The 19,797-nt window shown below is 59.2% G+C and overlaps 2 protein-coding genes across 10 annotated transcripts in view; one reads left to right on the top strand and one right to left on the bottom strand.

The window, feature by feature from the left end:
* Positions 1-58: 58 nt before the first annotated feature.
* The window catches only part of BAIAP2 (BAR/IMD domain containing adaptor protein 2), a 40,904-nt gene continuing 21,165 nt past the window's right edge, over positions 59-19,797 (bottom strand). Inside the window, exons 7-16 of one of the 9 annotated variants that reach the window (XM_033076564.2) lie at positions 10,977-11,129; positions 9,369-9,596; positions 8,553-8,754; positions 7,949-8,150; positions 7,772-7,840; positions 7,437-7,599; positions 7,186-7,284; positions 5,855-5,889; positions 3,607-3,651; positions 1,748-1,830 (exon numbers count right to left, since the gene is read on the bottom strand). In XM_033076564.2, the coding sequence (XP_032932455.1) occupies positions 3,624-3,651; positions 5,855-5,889; positions 7,186-7,284; positions 7,437-7,599; positions 7,772-7,840; positions 7,949-8,150; positions 8,553-8,754; positions 9,369-9,596; positions 10,977-11,129 (1,179 nt within the window). In that variant the 3' untranslated portion in view covers positions 1,748-1,830; positions 3,607-3,623. Of the gene's footprint in view, positions 3,652-4,233; positions 5,464-5,854; positions 5,890-7,185; positions 7,285-7,436; positions 7,600-7,771; positions 7,841-7,948; positions 8,151-8,552; positions 8,755-9,368; positions 9,597-10,976; positions 11,130-19,797 lie in introns of those variants that run through there. The other 8 variants (XM_033076566.1, XM_033076561.1, XM_033076563.1 and 5 more) reach the window with 8 other exon arrangements.
* Positions 3,125-4,269, top strand: LOC117005177 (collagen alpha-1(II) chain-like). Its single transcript, XM_033076571.2, has 2 exons — positions 3,125-3,474; positions 3,617-4,269. Exons 1-2 carry the CDS (start codon positions 3,125-3,127, stop codon positions 4,062-4,064), a joined length of 798 nt encoding a protein of 265 aa, XP_032932462.1. The 3' UTR covers positions 4,065-4,269.

Consider the following 19,797-nt stretch of genomic DNA (forward strand, 5'->3'; position numbering starts at 1 on the left):
AGGTTTGGTCTATGGCGCCGCAGGTCCCGGCTCCGGAGGGTGGATGAGGACAGAGCTGTGGCTTGGGTAACTTTTTTAATAGAAAGGCTCTTCTTACATGGTCTATTTTCTCAATACGGGTCATAATTGCTGTATTTTTTATCAGTGCTGATTTCCATACAGCTCCCAGCATGTGTGTCAAATCTCATCGGGCCAATAATAAAGTTTTTAAAATATCTTAAGCCGTTTCCTGCCCCGATCATTGCCCAGCACCCAGGACGGAGCCAGCTCGGGAGGGCAAACCACGCTCCAGGAGCCTGGAGCAGGGAAAACGCTGCGGGAGGGAGGGCTGGGGGAGGTTGGATTGCTCATAAATTACATTTTCTCACAAAAAAATTATTTCAGGTTACTTCTTCCAGGTGCCACCGAGCCGGGAGGTGCAGCAGAGCCCCCAGGGCTGGCTGGAGCCAGGGTGGCAGCTTGGGGTGCCCGGGGGACACCGCAGTGGCCGAGGGGACCCCAGGCCTGTCCCCACCCCAGGCTGTGGCCACCAGCCCTCTTCCCCCACCCCAGCAGAGCCTTTTCCCCCACCCCTGCCCTGCCTGGCCCCCACCCATCTGCTGCAGCCCTGGGAGAGGAAGAGGAGGCACACGGTGGAGCTGGGAGCCCTCGTGCAGAGCTGGAGCCTGGCGGTCACAGGAGAAGCTGTTTTCCTGCAGTGGAGCTGGAAAACTCATCCCAGGGGACACAGGAGAGATGAGCCACCACCTCTGACTGGGACTCTGTGCCCAGCCCAGCACCCACTGCCCGGGCTGTGGGGACCAGGACATGCTGCACCAGCGATCAGAAAGTGCAAAAAGGAGAAACACAACGGAAAAAGCAAAAACCCCATTCGGGTTCAGCCCCTCAGCTATGGGAGACACAGTTCCAGCCTGGAAACCCTCTTCTCCCTGTTTTTGGAGCAAGGATGTGACCCTGGTCACTCAGGAGCTGTGGGACGGGCTGTGGGAGCCGCCTGGCTCGTGGGCACCCCCAGCAATAAGCTTAGCAAGTGTGTGTATATATATTTATATATATTTATCTCTATCTATCTCTCTCTCTCATGCAGCCCTAGGAATAGAGGAAGAGCAAACAGCCAAGCAAGAGGTCCGGATGGGAGCTCCTGTCTGCAGGGAGCAGGGGCACCCCAAGGCTCACTCACACACTGCCCTGGCCTCCACAAGTGGTTTTTTCCTAGCTTATATTTTACAGCAGTACCGTAATTCCCTGCCATACCCCGAGCCCTGGCGCAGCAGCAGCTCTGGGAGCGAGCTGAGCCCAGCTGCCCTGTCCCAGGGTGTCCTGGTGTCCTGCCTGGCCTGGGCAGGGAGAGCAGAGGGACAGTGACCTCACTGCCACTGCTGCCCCACTGCAGCACTGTGAGCCCACGGAGAGTTTTCTCCAGCTGAGCCCGTTTCTCCACCCACAGCAAGCTGGGCCTGGGAGCCAGCCCAGCTCTGGGACGGTGCTGCCCTGCCTCTGGAAGGTGCCACCACGCTCGTTAGCACAGGCTAAGGACAGGTGACATGGCAGCACGGTGACACGGCAGCGCCGCGACCCTCTGCCACCGAGGGAGTCTAGAGAAGAGAGAACTAGGGCACTAGCTTGAGCCTTTGGCTTTCAAAGCAGCAGGATTAATAAATTCTGCCTAAAAATGGAGTCCTGGGAAGCTGGACATGCAGCGGCGAGGATGAGGAGGAGGAGGAGGTGGCGAGTGCCAGGCGGGCGCCAGCGCTCCCGGATCAGCTGATGAGCGGAGCCGAGCGGTCGTTTGTCACCGTTGGCTTCAGCTGGACGTTGGCAAAGGGGTTCCTGTGGAGGAAGAGGAAGAGGAAGGAAGAGTTAACAGGGGGTGGAGGCCTGCAGAGGACGGGCACCGGCACAGCGAGCGGCGACTGGCGAGACCACGGGACAGCAGCGTTTGGGAAGGGCTTGGACTGGAAAAGCTCTGCCTTGTGAGCCCCAGGCCGAGCTGCCCCCGCTCCCCGAGCTGCCCCCACTGCTCAGCTCCTCCCAGCTAAGCTGCAGTGGGTCAGAGATGAGCTGCAGGGGGATGTTCTGCTCTCCTACCTCGCTCTCCTTCAGCCTGAAGCTGGGGATGGCACTGGGAGTCCAAGGCTGGACTCAAACAGCTCCCACAGACGGGAGCACTGCAGGATCAGCCCTGGAGCAGGGGGTTATGGCTTCACCTCCTGGCCAAGGGCAGAGCTGGCAGCTCCCTGCAGAGCCCTTGTGCTGCCTCTGACAAGTTCATATCCAAGAGGAAGAGACTGAGGACACCTGGGTGAGCTCAGAGCCCAGAGCCCAGACAGGCTGACCTTGGGTTTCACCTGCCTGGGTGTCCCAGCACCCTCCTGCTGCCTTTGTCCCTTGGCCAGGACAGGTGACAAGGGCTGCCTTGGCACGGGGAGCATCCTCACCCCTTCTGCAGGAGGTCCCTCTGTCCTCTCCCAGCAGGAGTCAATTCCTGGGGGTGTGGGCAGCTCTGGGGGTCCCTCTGGCTGCCTGGGGAGCCACCAAGCATCCCCTGCCCTCCCTGCAGCCCCTCTGTCTCATCTGCCCACTGTCCCCAGCCCTCCCCAGGGAGCCACACCATCTCCTGTCCCTGCTGGACGCAGTGACCACCCACGCCACGTCCCACTGGACATTTGCCCACCGTGGGGCACAGCCCTGCTCCCCCTGATGTGGGTTCAGGTAAAGTGCTGTGGTTACTGTGTGCACCTGGACAGAGCAGCTTTGGGATGTCCCCAGAAGCTTTGGGATGTCCCCAGAGCAGAAAGGAAGATGCTGGGACATCCATCCCCCTGGGACAGGCACTCACTGTCAGCCCCAGGCCCCCTCTCTGCCATCCCTCACCTCTCCACGTTCGCCTTTTCTTTCCTTCAAAGATAAATTACTTTTGCTTAAAAATAGGGTAATTAATTTCACACCTAATTAATGCAGATGCTTAGATCACTTTCCCTCCCAGGATGCCAAAATAGATTCTCAGGACTGGAGGGAGAGGAAAAGTTGCTTTGATGAGTCACCCGGGGCTCATTTAACTATTTCTGTCCTGGCAGAGAAGAGCCACTGGGGCTGGAGCCTGCAGCTCCAGGGAAAGCAGCTCATGGATCAAAGAGAAACGGGGAAGGGGCTCTCCAGGCTCTGCAGTGCCCGCGAGGAGGGTCTGGACTCCTGGGGAGGCTCCTGCATCCCGTCCCTGGGGCCAGGACGAGGAGGCTCCTGGGACGAGTCTACAACAAAAAAAAAGCTGCTCAAAAAACTTGCGGTTAGTGCGGACGTGCCCCGCCCCGCCGGACAGGGCTGGGGACAGCGGCGGACACCGGACAGGACACCTGCGACCAAAGAGCGAGTTACGGGCAGCGGGGGAAGCGCAGGAGCGGCTCAGCATCCCGGCAAGCGCAGCCGCGGCGAGCAGCACAGGCGGCCGGGGAGCCCCGGAGAGCTCGGCACAGGGTCGGGGACAGCGGTGGCGGAGGGAGGGGACACGCTGGGGTTGGTGCAGCGGGAAGCAGAGCGGTGGCACCGTCCCCGCGCAGCCCCGCGGCGTCACCCGCTGCCCAGCGCACCCGCGACAATGTCACTTACTAACGGGCAGGGGCACCTCAAAACCTGGCCACTTCAACATCGGGGCTGCAAGGGAAACAGAAGGCAGGTTGGAGGACGCCGGGACGCTTGATGGGAACAGAAGGTCGTGGTTAAGGAGAGATTTGAAGGCTCCGAGCCGGTGGCCACCCGGCCCCAGAGCCCGCTGGCCACCCCGCACGCAGCGCCGGCGGGGGCAGAGGAAACAGCAGGAAGAAAAGAAGAAAAAGGAGGAAAAGTGGTGTTTATTGAGTCGCTGGTGCTGCGAGGAGGGGAAGGAAGGGCACGGCCAGCCGGGAGCTGTGGCACGGCGGGGGCTGCGGAAGGGAGGGGGCGGCTTCCTTCCCCCCGGGCCGGCCAGCGCCGCTTCCCAGCGCCGGGAAAGCGCAGCCGGAGCTTGGCATGCGGGACAGGAGCAGCATCACCCCCTCCGTGCTGGCGGACACGGGGCCCGGCCCTAAAGCAGCTGTCGCTGCTCCCGCTCAGCGAAGCTGTTTAGTGGCGGCGGGACGAGCGCGTCCCCCGGGATGGAGCAGGGACAAAAACACGGCCTGGGAATGCGCGGTGGGCGATGCAGGCGGTGAGGGCAGCACGCAGGCACGGCAGCCGAAAAAGACACCGAGGCCCAGCTCAATGCAATAAATAAAACTTTTATTCAAACAATAACTCAGTACAGGGCACAATTCTCTCTGGCTTTTAAAAAAAGGTTTTTCAGCACTTTACAATCTCCACACAGGCTTTGCTAGGCTGGGTTTGTGGTAATTTTTTTTTTGTTGTTGTTCCCCCTCTACATTCAGTCATTCATCGTGAAATATCCTGGGTTAAAAATCCTTAGCAAAATTCGGACATCGATGCAGGAGGGGCTCGGAACAGTGTGCCCGTAGGCGAGGAGATAACCCAAAAACTGGTCCGGGGTGAGGGTTGGGGGGGGTCTATTGCCAGCAATGTCCCAGTAAACAGGCAATGTCAGAGGTCTTAAAAATCACATCAGAAAAAAGCGTGAACAGCTTTGCAGTGGAGGCGGCCACGGGCACTGGGAGGGCACGGCCGGGCTAGTGCAGGAGGGGACCCCAGTGCGGGGTGGGGGCTCCCTGGGCACTGCCTCGCCCCCCACGGGGGCTGCCTCGCCCAAGCCTGGTTTGGGGATGCGAGCAATCCTCGGAGCCCCAGCCCTAACGTGAGGTAACAATACCTTGCTACAAAAAATATATATATATATATTTATAAAACAACCAGGAGTAACCCTTCCGGGGGGGTTCCCACGGGACCCCAGCCCAGAAGCAGCCCTTTCCCCGGGGCGGGAGCTCTGTGCCATCCGCTTCTCCCAAAGCCACGGCGCTGGGATGGAAGCGGATCGGGCCGGGGGGAGGCGCGGGGGCGCTGCCCGTCCCTCGGGAGCGGCATCCCGGGCGCGGGCATCCCGGATGCTCAGTAACAGTACGGACACCAGAGGCCATGCATATGTGATCCAGTCTGGGAGTTTGGTCCAGGCTCGTGCGGGGCGGCCGGCGCGGCCCCTGGGGGGGACAGTGCATCGCTAACATCACACGGGAGGACAAACACCGGGTCCCACTAAGTGACAACTGCACCTGGGCTGCGAGCACAGACCTGGCAGCAGTTTCTGCTCCAAAAAGGCTTCAGAAACAAGGGCACTGTGAACACCAGGGAGGGGTGAGAAGCACCATGGTTTCCTTGAAGATCACAAAGAGTTTCAAATCCAAAAAGAAGTGGAGAAAGAGAAACGAAAGGGAAGGAAAAAAAAAAGAGGGAGGGGAAAGAAGCAGAAAGCTCTTCCAAGCAGCAAGGGGCCGCTGCGAGCCCAGGTGTCCTCACACCGTTGATACCAAACTGCCACTGCCGCTGCGGAACAAAGCACAGAGATGCCAGAGTGGCCGCGGGGCAGCAGCGAGCCCAGACCCCTCCCGGCACCGGGACCCACCGAGCTCCACCGGGCTCAGCCAAGGAGCAGCTCCGAGGCACAGGGGATGGAGAATGCTGGGCACAAACCCTGGAGCTCTCCCCGTGCAGGTGTGAGCCTGCAGGAGGGAGGAGACGCGACTCTGGAGGAGCAGAGGTTGGGGACACCAGGCTGGCCCTGGGACCTGCCCTCCCTGATCCCCCCACTGTCACAGAGGAGACCTGGCCCCATCCCAGGCACTGCCAGTCCCATGCAGGGACTGTGGGGACACGGTTTCACCCACAGACAACGCCGACAGCTCGCAGGGAATGTGACAGCAAGGTGACATCTTACCTGCTGACAGACCTCGTCCCGTAATCATCCAGGCCCTGTGGAGAGGAGGGGAGGAAGCACAGTGAGGGACTGAGGGCACAGGTGCCACCAGAGGGTCACACGAACAAACCAAAGTGCATCAGGAGCCAGGGCCAAGAGCTGATGCATTTGGAGAGGAGAGGGAGATATGGAGATGACTGGAGTGGGATTCACACAGCAGGGAGTGAAGCTGCACCACTCTCTGTAGAATTTGTCTGGCCAGACATGGAAAAGCGACTGCTGGGAGAGCCCTGCTCTGCTCTGCTCTGCCCAGCCACTCCGAGGAACAGAGCTCTGGCTGCTGCTGAGATGCTGAGACTGTTGGAAAGGGGCTGCACGACTGAGACACCAGTGAAATGTTCTGTGGAAAGAGGGGTTGCCTGTACTCACTCCCACCAGAAACCCACAGGGTTTTGGACCATTTTCTCCTTTAGCCGGTGCTGGGCAGGCTCTGCAGGGAGGGACTGAGGGGCAGATGGGGACCAGGCCTGGAGATGTCCCTCAAGGACATCCCTCCTCGAGCAGGGCCCTGCCCTGGGGTGACTGGAGCAGCTCTGCTCTCCATGGCAAAGGTGGGACCACTCCAGGAAAGAGGGGGAGTCTCTGGCCTTCGAGCTGGAGACCCACATCCCCACCTTCCCAGGAATGCTCCCAGTCACAAAACAGCAACAAATCCTGCTGGAACACCTCAGCAAAACAGCAAGGAGTGGGGCAGAGCTTCCTCCCCAGTCCCTGCAGAGAGGACCAGATCCCAGCTGATGTGTCCTGTCAGCAGTGCTCACTGCCCTTCTCTGTCCCTCCTCATCCTCTCCCCACCTGCCAGCACGGGATGCCAGCCTGGCTCATCCCACTGTGCTCGTCCTGCTGGGACAGCTCTGCTGCACCAGCAGCCCCTGGGTCAGGCTGATCCCATCTGCTCATGCATCCTCCCTGGCTTGTGATCCAAGCAGCCCTGGGCTTGCTTTGGACACTCTGGAATCCTGTGCAGGATCTGCCCCAGTGTCCCCACGGGACTGTCACCGGCTTGAATTGGCACTTGCCAGAGAAAACACTTCCAGTTGCCTGTGAGCAGCCTGTTTCTGGTGGGAGACTCCCATGGAGTCAGCAAGTGTTGTCCTTTGGGTGTTTACGGGGCCATTTTGTGCCACTGCCCCCCGTGCCTTGCCCATTCCTCCCCATCCATGGGCTCCCTGCACCCCTTGACCCCAGGAGAGGTGCTGGGCAGGAGCAGGGTGAAGGCACGTGGATCACCAGGCACAAAACAGCCGAATTTCCGTAAATCCCAAGGGAAACATTGCAAGCGTCGGACTTACAGCTGTCGACCTAGTGTAAGGCTTGTAGTGAGCGGAGGGTGCTTGGCAGAGGCCACTGGCATAGTCTTTAATTGCACACCCATAGGGCATTAGGTAGTCCTAAAACAACGAACAGAGGTTGGAGAGCCGCCCTCGGCACCCCCGCAGCACCGGGAGCGCTCCCGCTCACCCCAGCCCGGGACAGGGGCTGTGCCCAGGATCTGCTCCAGCATCCCCCATTCCCAAACGGGAGAAACCACAGAGGAGCTCACCTGGGAGAAGGCAGGCACGGCCACGCTGTAGGGCCGCTGCTTGAAGGTGTTGGTGCCCTGTGCAGGGAAGGCCTGCGAGGCCATGCCGTAGTCCGGCGGCGGGATGGAGATGTCATCCTTGTCCAGCAGGTTGCCAGTGCTGCTGCTCTTCCCTTGCTGCAGGCTGGGGAGCCCAGAGCAGAGGTGTCAGCTCCACGCAGAGACCCCCAGGCCACTCATTCACTCATGGCAAAAGCCACCCAGAAGCAGCAGCACCCCTCCTGCTGTTATTCCTAACAAGAATTCCTAAGGAATTCCTGATTCCCATCCCAAGGGCACCCCCACCATGCTCCTACCTGGTGTGGACCCGCTCGCTGCCATCATTGTCAAGGACCCGTGTGTAGGAGAAAGGAAACCAGCCCCTCCTGGAAGGCAAGGGTGGGGATGAAGTTTGATGTGTGATCACAAAGCAAGCCCAGGTTTGTGCTCAGAGGATCCACACGACGCTGTTCCCGAGCACAGCCAGCACTCACATTTTGGTTTTCTCGCTCTCTCCGTAGTGCCAGCCGTCCCGGGCCTCAGGCACCAGCAGGGTGATGAGGTCTCCCTCCTTGAAGCTCAGGAGGGTGCTGTTATCCCCGGCAGCGTGCGAGAAAATCGCCTGCACCCTCGTCCGGCCGTTCCTCTCGAGCCCGGCGGCCATGGAGCTGGAGCGTGGCAGTGTCTTGTTTTCAGCTGGGGGGACAGAGAGCGCTGGGTGCCCCAAATCCTGCACCCCAAGGCACAGGACAGGCCCCCATCCCTCCTTCCTTCAGCACTAAAACCTCCAGAGTGCCTCACACCTTCCCTCTCAATAAGCAGGACCAGACTTTCAGCATCACCCAGCAGCCATGGCAGAGGGAGCAGGGTCCCTGTGCCAGATTCCACAAGGTTTTCCTGCTGGAAATCCCGTGAAACCGCAGGGCAGAGCTCAGCTCCAGCATTTCCTAACACCGAGAGGCACCAGCAGCACTTGACAGCGAGGGGATGCTGTGTCCATCCCCAGTGTCCATCCCCAGTGTCCATCCCTCCCTGTCCCCCAGAGCTCTCCTGTGGCAGAGCTGGCTCCAGGCTCCCTGAGCAGGGCTGGGGCCTCACCTGAGGCGTAGCTGTTTTTCGGTGCCACGTTTTTGCGAACTGGGAGTGTATTGGAGTAAGAGTCACTCAGCTGCTTCTGAGGCTGGGGAGGAGATAAAGATTTGGGCTGTGCTGGCTTCATCTCAGACCAGTGGTTGTACCCGTCGCTGTCAGAGCCCGAGACTCCGTTCATCACTGGCATGGCCTCCTGTGCTGACATGCGCTGCGAGAGAGGAGGGGAGGGGGACACGGGGGGGTTCATTAGGGCTTCATCCCCCTGCAGCCCCAGGGACACCCCCTGCAGCTCCCCAGTGGGACACAGCTCCTGGGACAGAGGCAAATCAGAGCTCTGTCCTGTTGGGTTGAGCTCCCACCCACACCAAAGTGCTCTGGGGCAGCAGTGGGGTCACCTCTGTGGTGTTTGACTGCTCAGAGCTCCGTGCTCAGCTCGTGTCCCCACATCAGGGGGACACCCTCTGGTGAAGGGTCCTCCATCCCATGGGTCACTCCAGGCTTTTATCCCGCAGTTATTGGGGTACCTGGGTTCAGTCCCACAGTCAGGGACCACCCTGGACAGGCAGGTCCAGTTTGTGGGATCCCCAAACAGCCCCTGGGAGCCTCAGAGCTCGGTGACCCCAGCAGGATGAGCTGGGACAGGCTGCCCGTCCCCAGGCCAGGCTCATCCCCACATGCCAGGATGGACAGCACGGAGCTGCCATCCCTGCCATCAGCGACAGCCAAGGGCAACTTGCCAAGGACAGCAGTGACACCGGCCTGGGCTCGTCCCTCCGGCTTTGCTCAGAAGGGCAGGACAGCTTCCAGCACACAGATACTTACTCCTACAAAAGGTGCCAGCTCCGGGGGGACAGGGAGAGGTTTGGCACCAGGGATGGGGTCAGAGATGATGAGGTTGGACTTGGATGTGGACAGAGGGCTGGGCATAATGGTGCCATTGCTGCTGGCAGCCATCTGCTGCATCAGCTGTATGGCGCGCTCCGGGATCTTGTTGGGATCCGAGCAGGATTGCTGCCACAGCGGCAGCTTCTGCGTCAGCATCTCCTTCCCCTGCAGGAGGAAAACGAGGTGTGAGGGCACAGGGATGGTCTGTACCCCCTGCCTGGGCAGCACCACACAGACCCAGGGCTGGGTTGATCCGTGGCTCTGTGCATGGCACACACAACACATGGGGATATCCTGCTTCCAGCAGAGCCAGAAGGATATCATGAAAAATGGGAATGAGGGAAGGAAAAGGTAATCCATCTCCCCAGTTTATTCCAAGATATTCTGTGTGCAGCATCTCCAGGCTGCAGGGAGCTGGGCCCCACGTGGAACAGGGGAATAAAACCAGCCCAAAGCTTGGCAGGGCACAGCCCGTGCTCCAGGCTGTCCCCACATCCCGAGGGATGAGCTGCTTCCTTTGGGGGCTCCAGGCCCCAGAGCTGCACCCAAGCCCCCCTGCTCCCTGCCTGCAGGACTGGCAGCCACCTGCCACCATGCTCCAAGGGGGGAACAGACGAGCCAAACTTGTCCTCATTCACCCAGAATGTGTGAGCACCCCGCTGTGACTCAGAGGGGGAAGATGTTCCAGCCCCCTCGAGGTCACTCCCCAGTACAGCCAGGGGTGAGCTGATGTCTCTGCTCTGCCTCATCTGGAGACAAAACGTGGTTCTGCATATCAAAACCCCTCTAAATCCAGTTTCAAAGTCCCTGCATGTTTCCCCAACAGCAGCCAGTGGGTCCAGCCTCACGACCCTGTGCAGCATCCTGCAGGAGCCATGGGGTGCAGCAGGATGGAGTTTTTAACAGGACACACACCATGATCTGGACAAGCCACCTGCAAAATCCCACCTGCAAAATCCCCCTCTGGGTGCTGCTGCAGCCAGGTTTGGCTTCGTTCCCGCTGACCCCCAGCCCTGCAGGGAATTTTTCCCCTCCTGCACTACGCTCGCCAAGCCAAGCGTGGATCCATCCTGTGGATGTGCCAGGACAGAGCTGACTAATCCCAACTCCCTCTCCTGCTCCGGTGCCAAGCGTGGCGGTGACAGATGGCTGCTGTGAGCCACGGAGGGCGGTGGTGGGGAACAACCAGAGTGGGAGCACGAGGCTGCGCTGCCAGCTCTCGTCTGGATGGGTTCTGCCCCAGCCCAACACAGGTGCTGCTGCTTCCCAGGCGGGCAGGGGGCAGCTCCAGCCCTGGTGCAGGAGATGGGGCAGCCATGGGCAGGAGGGAGGTGGAGCTGCCATGGGCAGGAGGGATTTGGAGCAGCTGTTCCCGCTGGGGCATCTTCCCTGGAGTCACCTGCTGCTCCATCTCCCCCTGAGCTGCAGGGGCTGCACCAGATGTGGTTTTTGGGATATCAGGCTGTTCCATGGGATGCAGCTTGAGCTGGGAGCATCCACCCAGTGATGGGGCAGCCAGGACGGGCTCTGGAGGGCCCAGCTCACCTTGGCGTGGTAGGTGATGGCGCTCTTGGCCACCGCGCACTGTTTCTCCACCAGGAAGCAGAACCGTCGCCTCTCTTCCGTCAGAGCCGTCTTGTACCCATCAGACACGTAATTCTCCAGCTCCCCTTGCTTGTTGCTGATGGCTTCGATGTACTGGAACAGGGAGAGGAGCAGGGAGGGGGCTGCAGGCGGGGACCCCGGCACGGGACACACACGTGTGCCTGCACAGCCCCCAGCCCGCCCTTACTCATCGCAGCCCCACGCAGCGCTGACTCAGCCGTGGGCTGCACGGGACGAGCTGTACCCGCTGGCCCCCGCAGCCCCCGGCGCGCAAACCGCGGCTCCGGCATCGCCCCGGCCCTGCCAGATCCTGCACAGGGACCCTGCCACACACAGGGCCGCTAAAACTCCCTGCAGGGGACACGGGGATGGGGACAGGGCAGTGCCACACACCGGCACAGGACGCTCTGGATGTTCCCTGGTGCCACGTCCTGGCTCCTGCTCTCCTGCCAGCCCCATGGCTGTGCCACAGCCCAGCCCAACTCCTCGCTCTGACTGATGGAAAGGTGGCACAGGGGACTGCAGGGAGCACAGGGCACGACACACGAGGTGCCCCCAGCTCCCTGACCCTGGCACCTTCTCCTCTTTTCATCCCTTTGGATGCTCCCACCTGCGTTGTGGCACCAGGGAGCAGCACCTCTCGCTGTCCCACACTGTGACACCTCCTTGCCACCATCTCTTCCCTAGGACAGTGGAAAAGCCACAACACTCCCAGCCCAGAGCTGCTTCAGGCAGCCCAAGCTTCTCTGAGACGGGAATTAAACTGGAAATTCAGGGCCCAAAGCAGCTTTGCTGCTTCTTCACGGTTATCAGTTATTTTTAGCGTGCTACAATATTTATTAGCAGACACATAAAATGGAGCAAACCAACAAAAGCAGCAAGATTCAGTGACATCCCAGACTTCAAAGGGGGATTATTTTGGGGCTGGACCTGCTCCTGGCTCCCACCCTGCTCCGAGCACCCCGTGAGAACAAAACCCTCGTGCCAGAGCCAGCAGGTTTTGGGTCTCCCCACATTGCACCAGCCTGGGTGAGGGAAAGTGAGAAACGGATTAAAAACCCAGTTTGCAACCAACAACCCTATTTCAAAGAGAATTTTTTTGCTCCAAAATGAGCAAATGTAGTGCAAACGCCTGTGGCCATGGGGAGAGATGAGCGAAGGGAGCTGAGCTGACGCCGCTGGGCACAGGAGTGGAGTGATGGAGGTTTGGCATCACCCCGAAGCAAAGACACAGGGCACGGCCCTGGGACAGCTGGGCTGTGCCAGCACAGAGGGGCTGGGGCAGGGAGAGGCAGCAGCAGCCCCGGGCACACAGAGCCCTGGAGGAGGAGGAGGAGGAGGAGGAGGAGGAGGAGGAGGAGGAGGAGGAGGAGGAGGATGTGCTGGAAGCTCCCGCAGCGGGCTCGGACGCAGCACGCCGCCTCCTCCCGGGTATTATTAGCCTGGAACAGCAGGGACAGAGCCCAGGCAGAGCCTGGCAGCGGTGATGGGAGATGGGGAATGGTGCCCCAGTGCCAGCCTGGAGAGCCTGGGATGGTCTGGGATGGACCCAGCCCTGCTGCCAAGTTTCTGTGCCAGGGGAAGGGGCAGGACAGCGCTGCCCGTCCTGCACAGCCCCACTGCTGGAAGGAAAGCACAACCCTGAGAGCACCTGGAACAGCAGAGCACACACAGACCCCCATCCCCAAAACTCATCCTGCTTCATTTCCTAACTGGGCCACCAAGAAGGAGAAGGTGAGGAGTGAAAAGAGCCCAGCTCCAGCTAATTTAGAAACACGAGGCCCATCCTGCAGCGATTCCCTGCAGGATCACCACGGGCCAGGCAGTCCCAGACACCACAACACAGGGAGAAACCCCGGGCTTAGCAGCGTGAGAGCTGCAGCTTTCAGCAGGATCTAAACCCGCAGGTACAAGCCTTACTCACAGCCCTGCTCCCAGGCTGGTTTTGCAAGGCTCCTGCTAATTCCTGTGCTTGTCTCAGCCAGTCGGAACACGCCGCTCCGCGAGCGCACGGCCCACGCTCCAAACTTAGTACTCAGAGCTTTATATACTTCATGTAAATCTGCTCTGTGTGCCATTGATTTACCCAGAGCCTGGATTTTCCACGTTATTCCATCACAAAATGGCGAGCGACACTCCTTGTTCACGGGGTGGTTTTCAGTTTGGGTTTGCTCAGAATGGCAGTGGGCTTTCAGATAACGCCCAGAAAGGCAAATTTTAACAAAAAGTCTGTTAAATATGCCAGATGCACGGGGGGGAAAGTAACACACAAAGCACAATGTAAGATTTTGGGATTGCACTCTAAGGAGAGGCTCTGCCCTACCCAGGAGTGAGACTCAGGGCTGCTGCTCTTGTCTGCATTGCCCAGAAATGGGGGAAGGCTCAGCCACCCCACTCTGAACCACCCCCAAACTCCTTTCCCAGCCTGGCACGACCTGATCCCCTCTCAGGGCTGGGGGAAGGTGCTTCCCCAAGACCCCACTGACAGCAGGAACCATTCAAGCATTTCATTGTAAACTGAGACCTTGATTGATTGAGGTTGTCAGCTTCAAACGCACGTTAAGAACTGTCTAAATAAAATCCCGGTTTAAAAGAAGAAAAACAAACCCCATTTGTGATCTGAGCAAGCAGGGAGGGCGGTGGTCGTACCCAAAGCCAGAGCACACACCAGAGCCACCCAACAGCTCCAGAAAATCTTTTCTGGGTTTCTAGGTTGGAGAGGCCTCAAATAACTCCCCCGTGCCGCCCCCCCTGCCTCCCTCATCCACTTCCAATTCACGGGAGCCGCTGACCTAATTAGCAGTGTCAGCACGTGGCGGCGCCGGGCAGAGGATTGGCACAGGATGCTGTGCCAGGGCTGGCACTGCCAGGGCTGGCACTGCCAGGGCTGGCACTGCCAGGGCTCCTGCCCCTCCTGGGGCACCCCCGGCCGTGGGGGCTCAGCCAGGGACCCCCCAGAGCCGGGCACACGAGCAGAGCCCGCTCCAGAGCCAAACCCAGTGACCCCAGCGGGTCAGACAGAATTAGGAACACGAGCAGATGAAAAGGGAGCGAGCTGCTGCCAAGAGGCAGCTCGAGCAGCCACTGCTGTCCTGCACAAACAGGCAGGGCACACAGCCCTGCCACCTCCCCAGCACAGCTCAGAGGGGATGTGGGTCACAGAGCAGCTGAGAAATGTCAATGTGAGTTGTGAGGAGCACACGCTGCTGTCGGCGCAGGTGGAGCAGCACCGAGCTGCCTTTGATAAGCTCAGCCTGGCTGGGAAATGAGTTCAAACCTCCCAGCCCTGCCAGCAACACAAACACAGGGAACACGAGCCAAGGGAGTGCTGGGCTCCACCACAGCAATCATCACCCCAGATCCCTCTGAGCGGGTTTGGGACCAGCCAGGCTGAGCCAGGGACTGACCCCAGGGACAAGAGGGGACCCAGCACAGGAACTGCCCTGGGGTCACAGCACAGCCCAGCCATGAGCCCTGGCAGCAGAGAGCCAAGGGGAGCACACCAGGAACACTTTTATCCAGCACTGGGAGGGATGCAGGGCAGGGAGGGGCTGTGCCAGCCGCTGCTCTCATCCCAAGGAGGGATTGCTCAGGACCAGCAGCACAGAGCAGAGGGAAAAGAGAAAGGAAAGGTCAGGGAAGAGAGAGGACAGTGCTGGATCGATGCAGTAGATGAAATACCTGGAAGGAGTAAACATGGAGAGAAGAGAGGATTTGTTTAGGCAACCACAAGGGAGAAGAGCTAGAAATGGGATCAGTTAAAAAAGAAGTGAGGTTGATTAGCAGGAGAAGAGCATCTGAGGCAGGGAACAGACTCGAGGCAAACCTGCTGAAACCCCAACACAGCACAGAGGCAAAATGAGCAAAATGAGCAGAGCAAGCAGCCAGGGATCCTCAGCCTGGGCAGCTTCTCCCCATCCCCAGAAATGGCTCCAGGCAGAGGGAGGCTCTGCCCCTCCTGCAGCCCCACACTCGACCCCAGTGTGTCACTGTCACCGACCCCACAGTGTCACTGTCACTGTCACTGTCACTGTCACCGAGGCTGGCTGGTGTGTCCAGCAATGCTGGATCTGAGCCTGGGGACACCCGAGGCTCTTCCACAGCCAGGAAAGGAGAGCAGAGCTCAGGACGAGCCCTGACCCCACCTCTCCTGTAATATGGCAAATAAAACAACAAGGAATGGCCACCACTGGTCACCACGGGAGCCCAAACACATTTCCCTGCCTTCTGTGGAGGCACTGACCCTGCAAAGCCCCAGGAGCCCCCTGGACCCACACAGGCACAGCAGAGCCCTGCACATTCCCCAGGGAGGGGACAAGCAAGCTCTCCCAGCACCAGGAGGGAAGGCTGTGCCCTGATGTGCTGCCCAGCACCAGGAGGGAAGGCTGTGCCCTGATGTGCTGCCCACCACCCTCCCCAACTCTGGTTGCATTCTCCCCTCCGTGGGGACGCTGGCACAGGGCTGCTGACGGTGATCCAAGGTGATGGGCGAGGCAGAGCGGATCCCGGGGAGCCCAGCCCGAGCTCAGGGACGCCAGGCTGCCTCCCTCCCCCGGGAAGGGCTGTCTCCCCTCGTTATGGTCACATCTGCCTGCCCCAGCCCTGCCCTGCTGCTGCCCCAGCCACGCACACGTGCTGTTACATAAAATTCAGAGAGCAAAGCAGCAGGGAGTGCTGGCTCCAGCCAGCTCTGCTTCACCTCCAAAACCTTCCCTCAGCTCAGGGGCACCCCAGAGCAGAGCTCACTGCACAGATTTGGTACCCAAATGCCCATGGCACAGCCCTGAGCTGCACAGGCACTTCCAGGATCATTCCCAGGGATGGGGCAGCCACAGCTTCCCTCTGTAGAAGAATCTCCCTCAATATCCCACCTAACCCTGCCCTGTGGCAGTGGGAATCATTCCCCTTGTCCTGTCACTCCAAAGTCCCTCTCCAGCTCTCCTGGAGCTCCTTTAGATACTGGAAGGGCTTCTCTTGTCTTGCTGGGTTTGGGCACGTGTCCTGCCTCAGCCTAAATCCCAGCCAAAGCTGGAGAGAGGCACCTGGAGCTTTGAGTCCTTCCCTGTTTGACTTTCACATAAACCTCCTAACCTGGTTTGTGCAAGCTCTGTCTCATCTGGAGCTTCCTGACCTACACCTAAAATTATTTCTCCTGATGGGAATATCCAAATGAGGTTTCAATGACAAAAGTTTAAAAAACCCCGCAGGTTATTTGGCACGGTGGTATTTAATGCTCAGAACAGTCCCATGGGAGCAGGGCAGGGGCTGAGCTCGGCCCCCAGTGCCCACCCAGGGTCACCCCCTGTCACCTGGGCCAGGCACAGCCTTCAGGACCAACACCCAGCCCCAGCACTGCTATTTAGGCTGAATTACACCCAGTTTGGTCTCAGCCCCATGCAGAAATCCAATTGCTCACAGGGCTAATATGATTTGATAAATACTTTGAACCCACACAACTTCATTGCTGAGCTGCTGATTCAATCCAGGTCCCAAACCCATCATGACCTTGATTTCACGGCCTGATCACAACGAGCCTTTAATGAAATTACAGCACTTGAGCTTCCTTGGTGATTGTTTAATCTTAATATTGTTTTCATTCTTCTTCATCAGAGATGTGAAGTGAATGGAATTGGTTTGCTCTCCTGGTTTTCAGCACAGGTCAAGCCCCATCTCAGCCACTCCAGAGGAAGAGGAGCCATGTGAGGCTCTCAGCCCTCTCTCCTGGTCTGGAGCAGCAGCTCGGGACTGATTCATGAGGGATAAGAGCCTGGCTTAATGTGACACTGGAGAGCAATAACCCCCAAGCACAGCATCACTCCTGGCCATGACAGACAGGGCTTGGGAGCTGGGACATCATCTCTGCAGCCTCAGGGAGCTGGGACATCATCCTTGCAGCTCTGGGAGCTGGGACATCACCCCTGCAGCCTCAGGGAGCTGGGACATCACCCCTGCAGCCTCAGGGAGCTGGGACATCATCCCTGCAGCCTCAGGGAGCTGGGACATCACAGACAGGGCTTGGGAGCTGGGACATCACCCCTGCAGCCTCTGGGAGCTGGGACATCACCCCTGCAGCCTCTGGGAGCTGGGACATCACCCCTGCAGCCTCAGGGAGCTGGGACATCACCCCTGCAGCCTTTGGGAGCTGGGACATCACCCCTGCAGCCTTTGGGAGCTGGGACATCAACCCTGCAGGTCTGGGAGCTGGGACATCACCCCTGCAGCTTTGGGAGCTGGGACATCACCCCTGCAGCTCTGGGAGCTGGGACATCACCCCTGCAGCCTCTGGGAGCTGGGACATCACCCCTGCAGCTTTGGGAGCTGGGACATCACCCCTGCAGCCTCAGGGAGCTGGGACATCACCCCTGCATCCTCAGGGAGCTGGGACATCACCTCTGCAGCTTTTGGGAGCTGGGACATCACCCCTGCAGCCTCTGGCACCTGGAGCTGGTTCAGAGCTATGTGAGCTGTCCAGGCTGCACTTAATGCTAGCAAGGCTTGTCCTCCTCTGGAAAACTCCACAGAACCAGCACGAGACAGGGGCCAGGTGACTGCAGACAGGCCTGGACCAGCTCTGTCCATGCAGTGAGGCTGATGCAGCTCAGGAGAAGCCTCCTGCAAGAATCTGTGAGCATCACACCCCCTCAACCCCCTGCTCCAAAGCCACTGCAGGGTGCAGTCCCTGCTGAGCTCCAGAATTTATTTTGCTTTACAAAGGGGGAACAGCTGAATTGAACAGAGAGGTGTTTGGGCTGATTTAGCAGTGTGGACACACAGCCACGCTGCTGCCCTTGCCCAGCCCAGGCTGTCCTGTGCCAAAACCTGGGCCTGGGTGGCCCCAGACCTGCTCTCCCTCTGGCAAATGTTACATAAACCCAGAGGTCCCTGCAGGACAGCCCTGCTGCTGCCACCACGTGTCTCACTGGCAGGTGATGACAAGATGTGGTCACTGCTCAAGCGGTGAAGAGGCAGAAAGGAGCAGTTCTGCTTCCCAGAGCATTAAACATGCAGGAAGATGATGACAGAGCATCAGACTCCTGGCTGGCAGCTGCCCCAGCAGCTTCACGGGGATGAGCCTCTAGAAGAGCAAGATGTTATTGCTGCCTCCAAGGAGGTGACACTTCAGCAGCAGCAGCTTCTCCCACGGGAGAGAAGGAAGCAGCCCCAGCCCATCAGGGGACTCCAGCAGCCCTGGCTGACGGCTCTGTGCTCCCCAGGCTCCAGCCTGGTGCAGCTGTCAGCATCCCAAAACCATCCCCAGGTGCCTGAACAGACCACCAGAGGTTTGGCAGGTGGCCACAGGGGTGGCTTTGGGCCAGCTCCACAAACCAACCTGAGGAAAGCAAAGCCCCACAAAGCTCTGTGCGTGCTCCTGATCCACTCAAACCTGGTTTCATCTCCTCAAAGCCCAGTTTCAGTTCCCCAAAACCCAGTTTCAGCTCCTCAAAGCCCAGTTCCAGCTCCTCAAAGCCCAAAACAAGGCTCTCCCCTCTGCATGAACACCCACACAGTTCCACTCCTCTCTCCAACGCCCAGCAGAGGTAAAACAGTCCAGGGTGGCCCCAAACTCTCTTTTTCTGCTGAGGAAACACCAGCTCTGCAGTCAGCAGAGAAGAGAGGGGAAGTGCCCTCTTGGCTGCATTCAGCAGTTTTAACTTTGTGCTCAGATCTAAGGCAGAGCAAACCCCTGCCGAGCGCAGCAGAATCACAGAATATTCCGGGCTGGAAGGGTCTCACAGCTCTGTAAGCTCAAAAGCCATCAGAAGGCTTTTTCAGAGATAAGCACTTCCTAAATACTTACTGCTGGAAGATTAAAGGGAATGAGTGTCTGATCCTGCTCCCTGCCCGGGGAGCTGTGCTGGCAGGGCTGTCCCATCCCAGCAGCAGGCTCAGCCCTCCCTGCATCCCTGCATCCCTGTGGGATGGGGATCCTGCCCCAGCTCTGGCAGGACAGGCTGGCTGTGGCAGCAGCTCCCTTCTGCTGTCCCTGGGGGTGGCACAGGTTTGATCCCCGTGTCCCCCACGCTGGGCTCAGAGTCTGACAGGGCTCTGCTGGCTCAGCAGGAATTTCAGAGCTGGGACTTGTGGAGATGCCAGGCTCAGAGGGGCTTGAGCTGCTCAGCTCTGGAGGGCACAGCAGAGCCCCCAGCACAGCAGTGGGATCCCCAAATGGGATCCACAGTGATCTCCAGTAGGATCCATCAGTGACCCTGAGTGGGATCCATCAGTGCCCCAAATGGGATCCACAGTGTCCTGAGTGGGATCCACAGTGCCCTAAACGGGATCCACAGTGCCCCAAATGGGATCCATGAGTGTCCCAAATGGGATCCATCAGTGACCCCAAATGGGATCTATCAGTGCCCCTAAATGAGATATATCAGTGACCCCCAGTGGGATCCACAGTGCCCCAAATGGGATCCTCAGTGTCCCAAATGGGATCCATCAGTGACCCCAAATGGGATCCATCAGTTACCCTGAGTGGGATCCATCAGTGCCCCAAATGGGATCCTCAGTGTCCCAAATGGGATCCACAGTGCCCCAAATGGGATCCATCAGTGCCCTGAGTGCCACAGTCCCTCCAGGACGTGCCCTGGGCACTCCTCAGTGGGACCCAGCCCTGCCTCCTGCTTTGTGGGGAGCTCTGAGTCGCCCTGTGCCCACCCCTGAGCGCAGCCCCCGGGAGGGACCACACGCAGCATCACCCATCACCCATCCCACCCATCACACCCATCACACCCATCACACCCATCACACCCATCACACC

Source organism: Catharus ustulatus, chromosome 20 (assembly GCF_009819885.2).
Source record: "Catharus ustulatus isolate bCatUst1 chromosome 20, bCatUst1.pri.v2, whole genome shotgun sequence".
In the NCBI taxonomy this organism is placed as follows: Eukaryota; Metazoa; Chordata; class Aves; order Passeriformes; family Turdidae; genus Catharus; species Catharus ustulatus.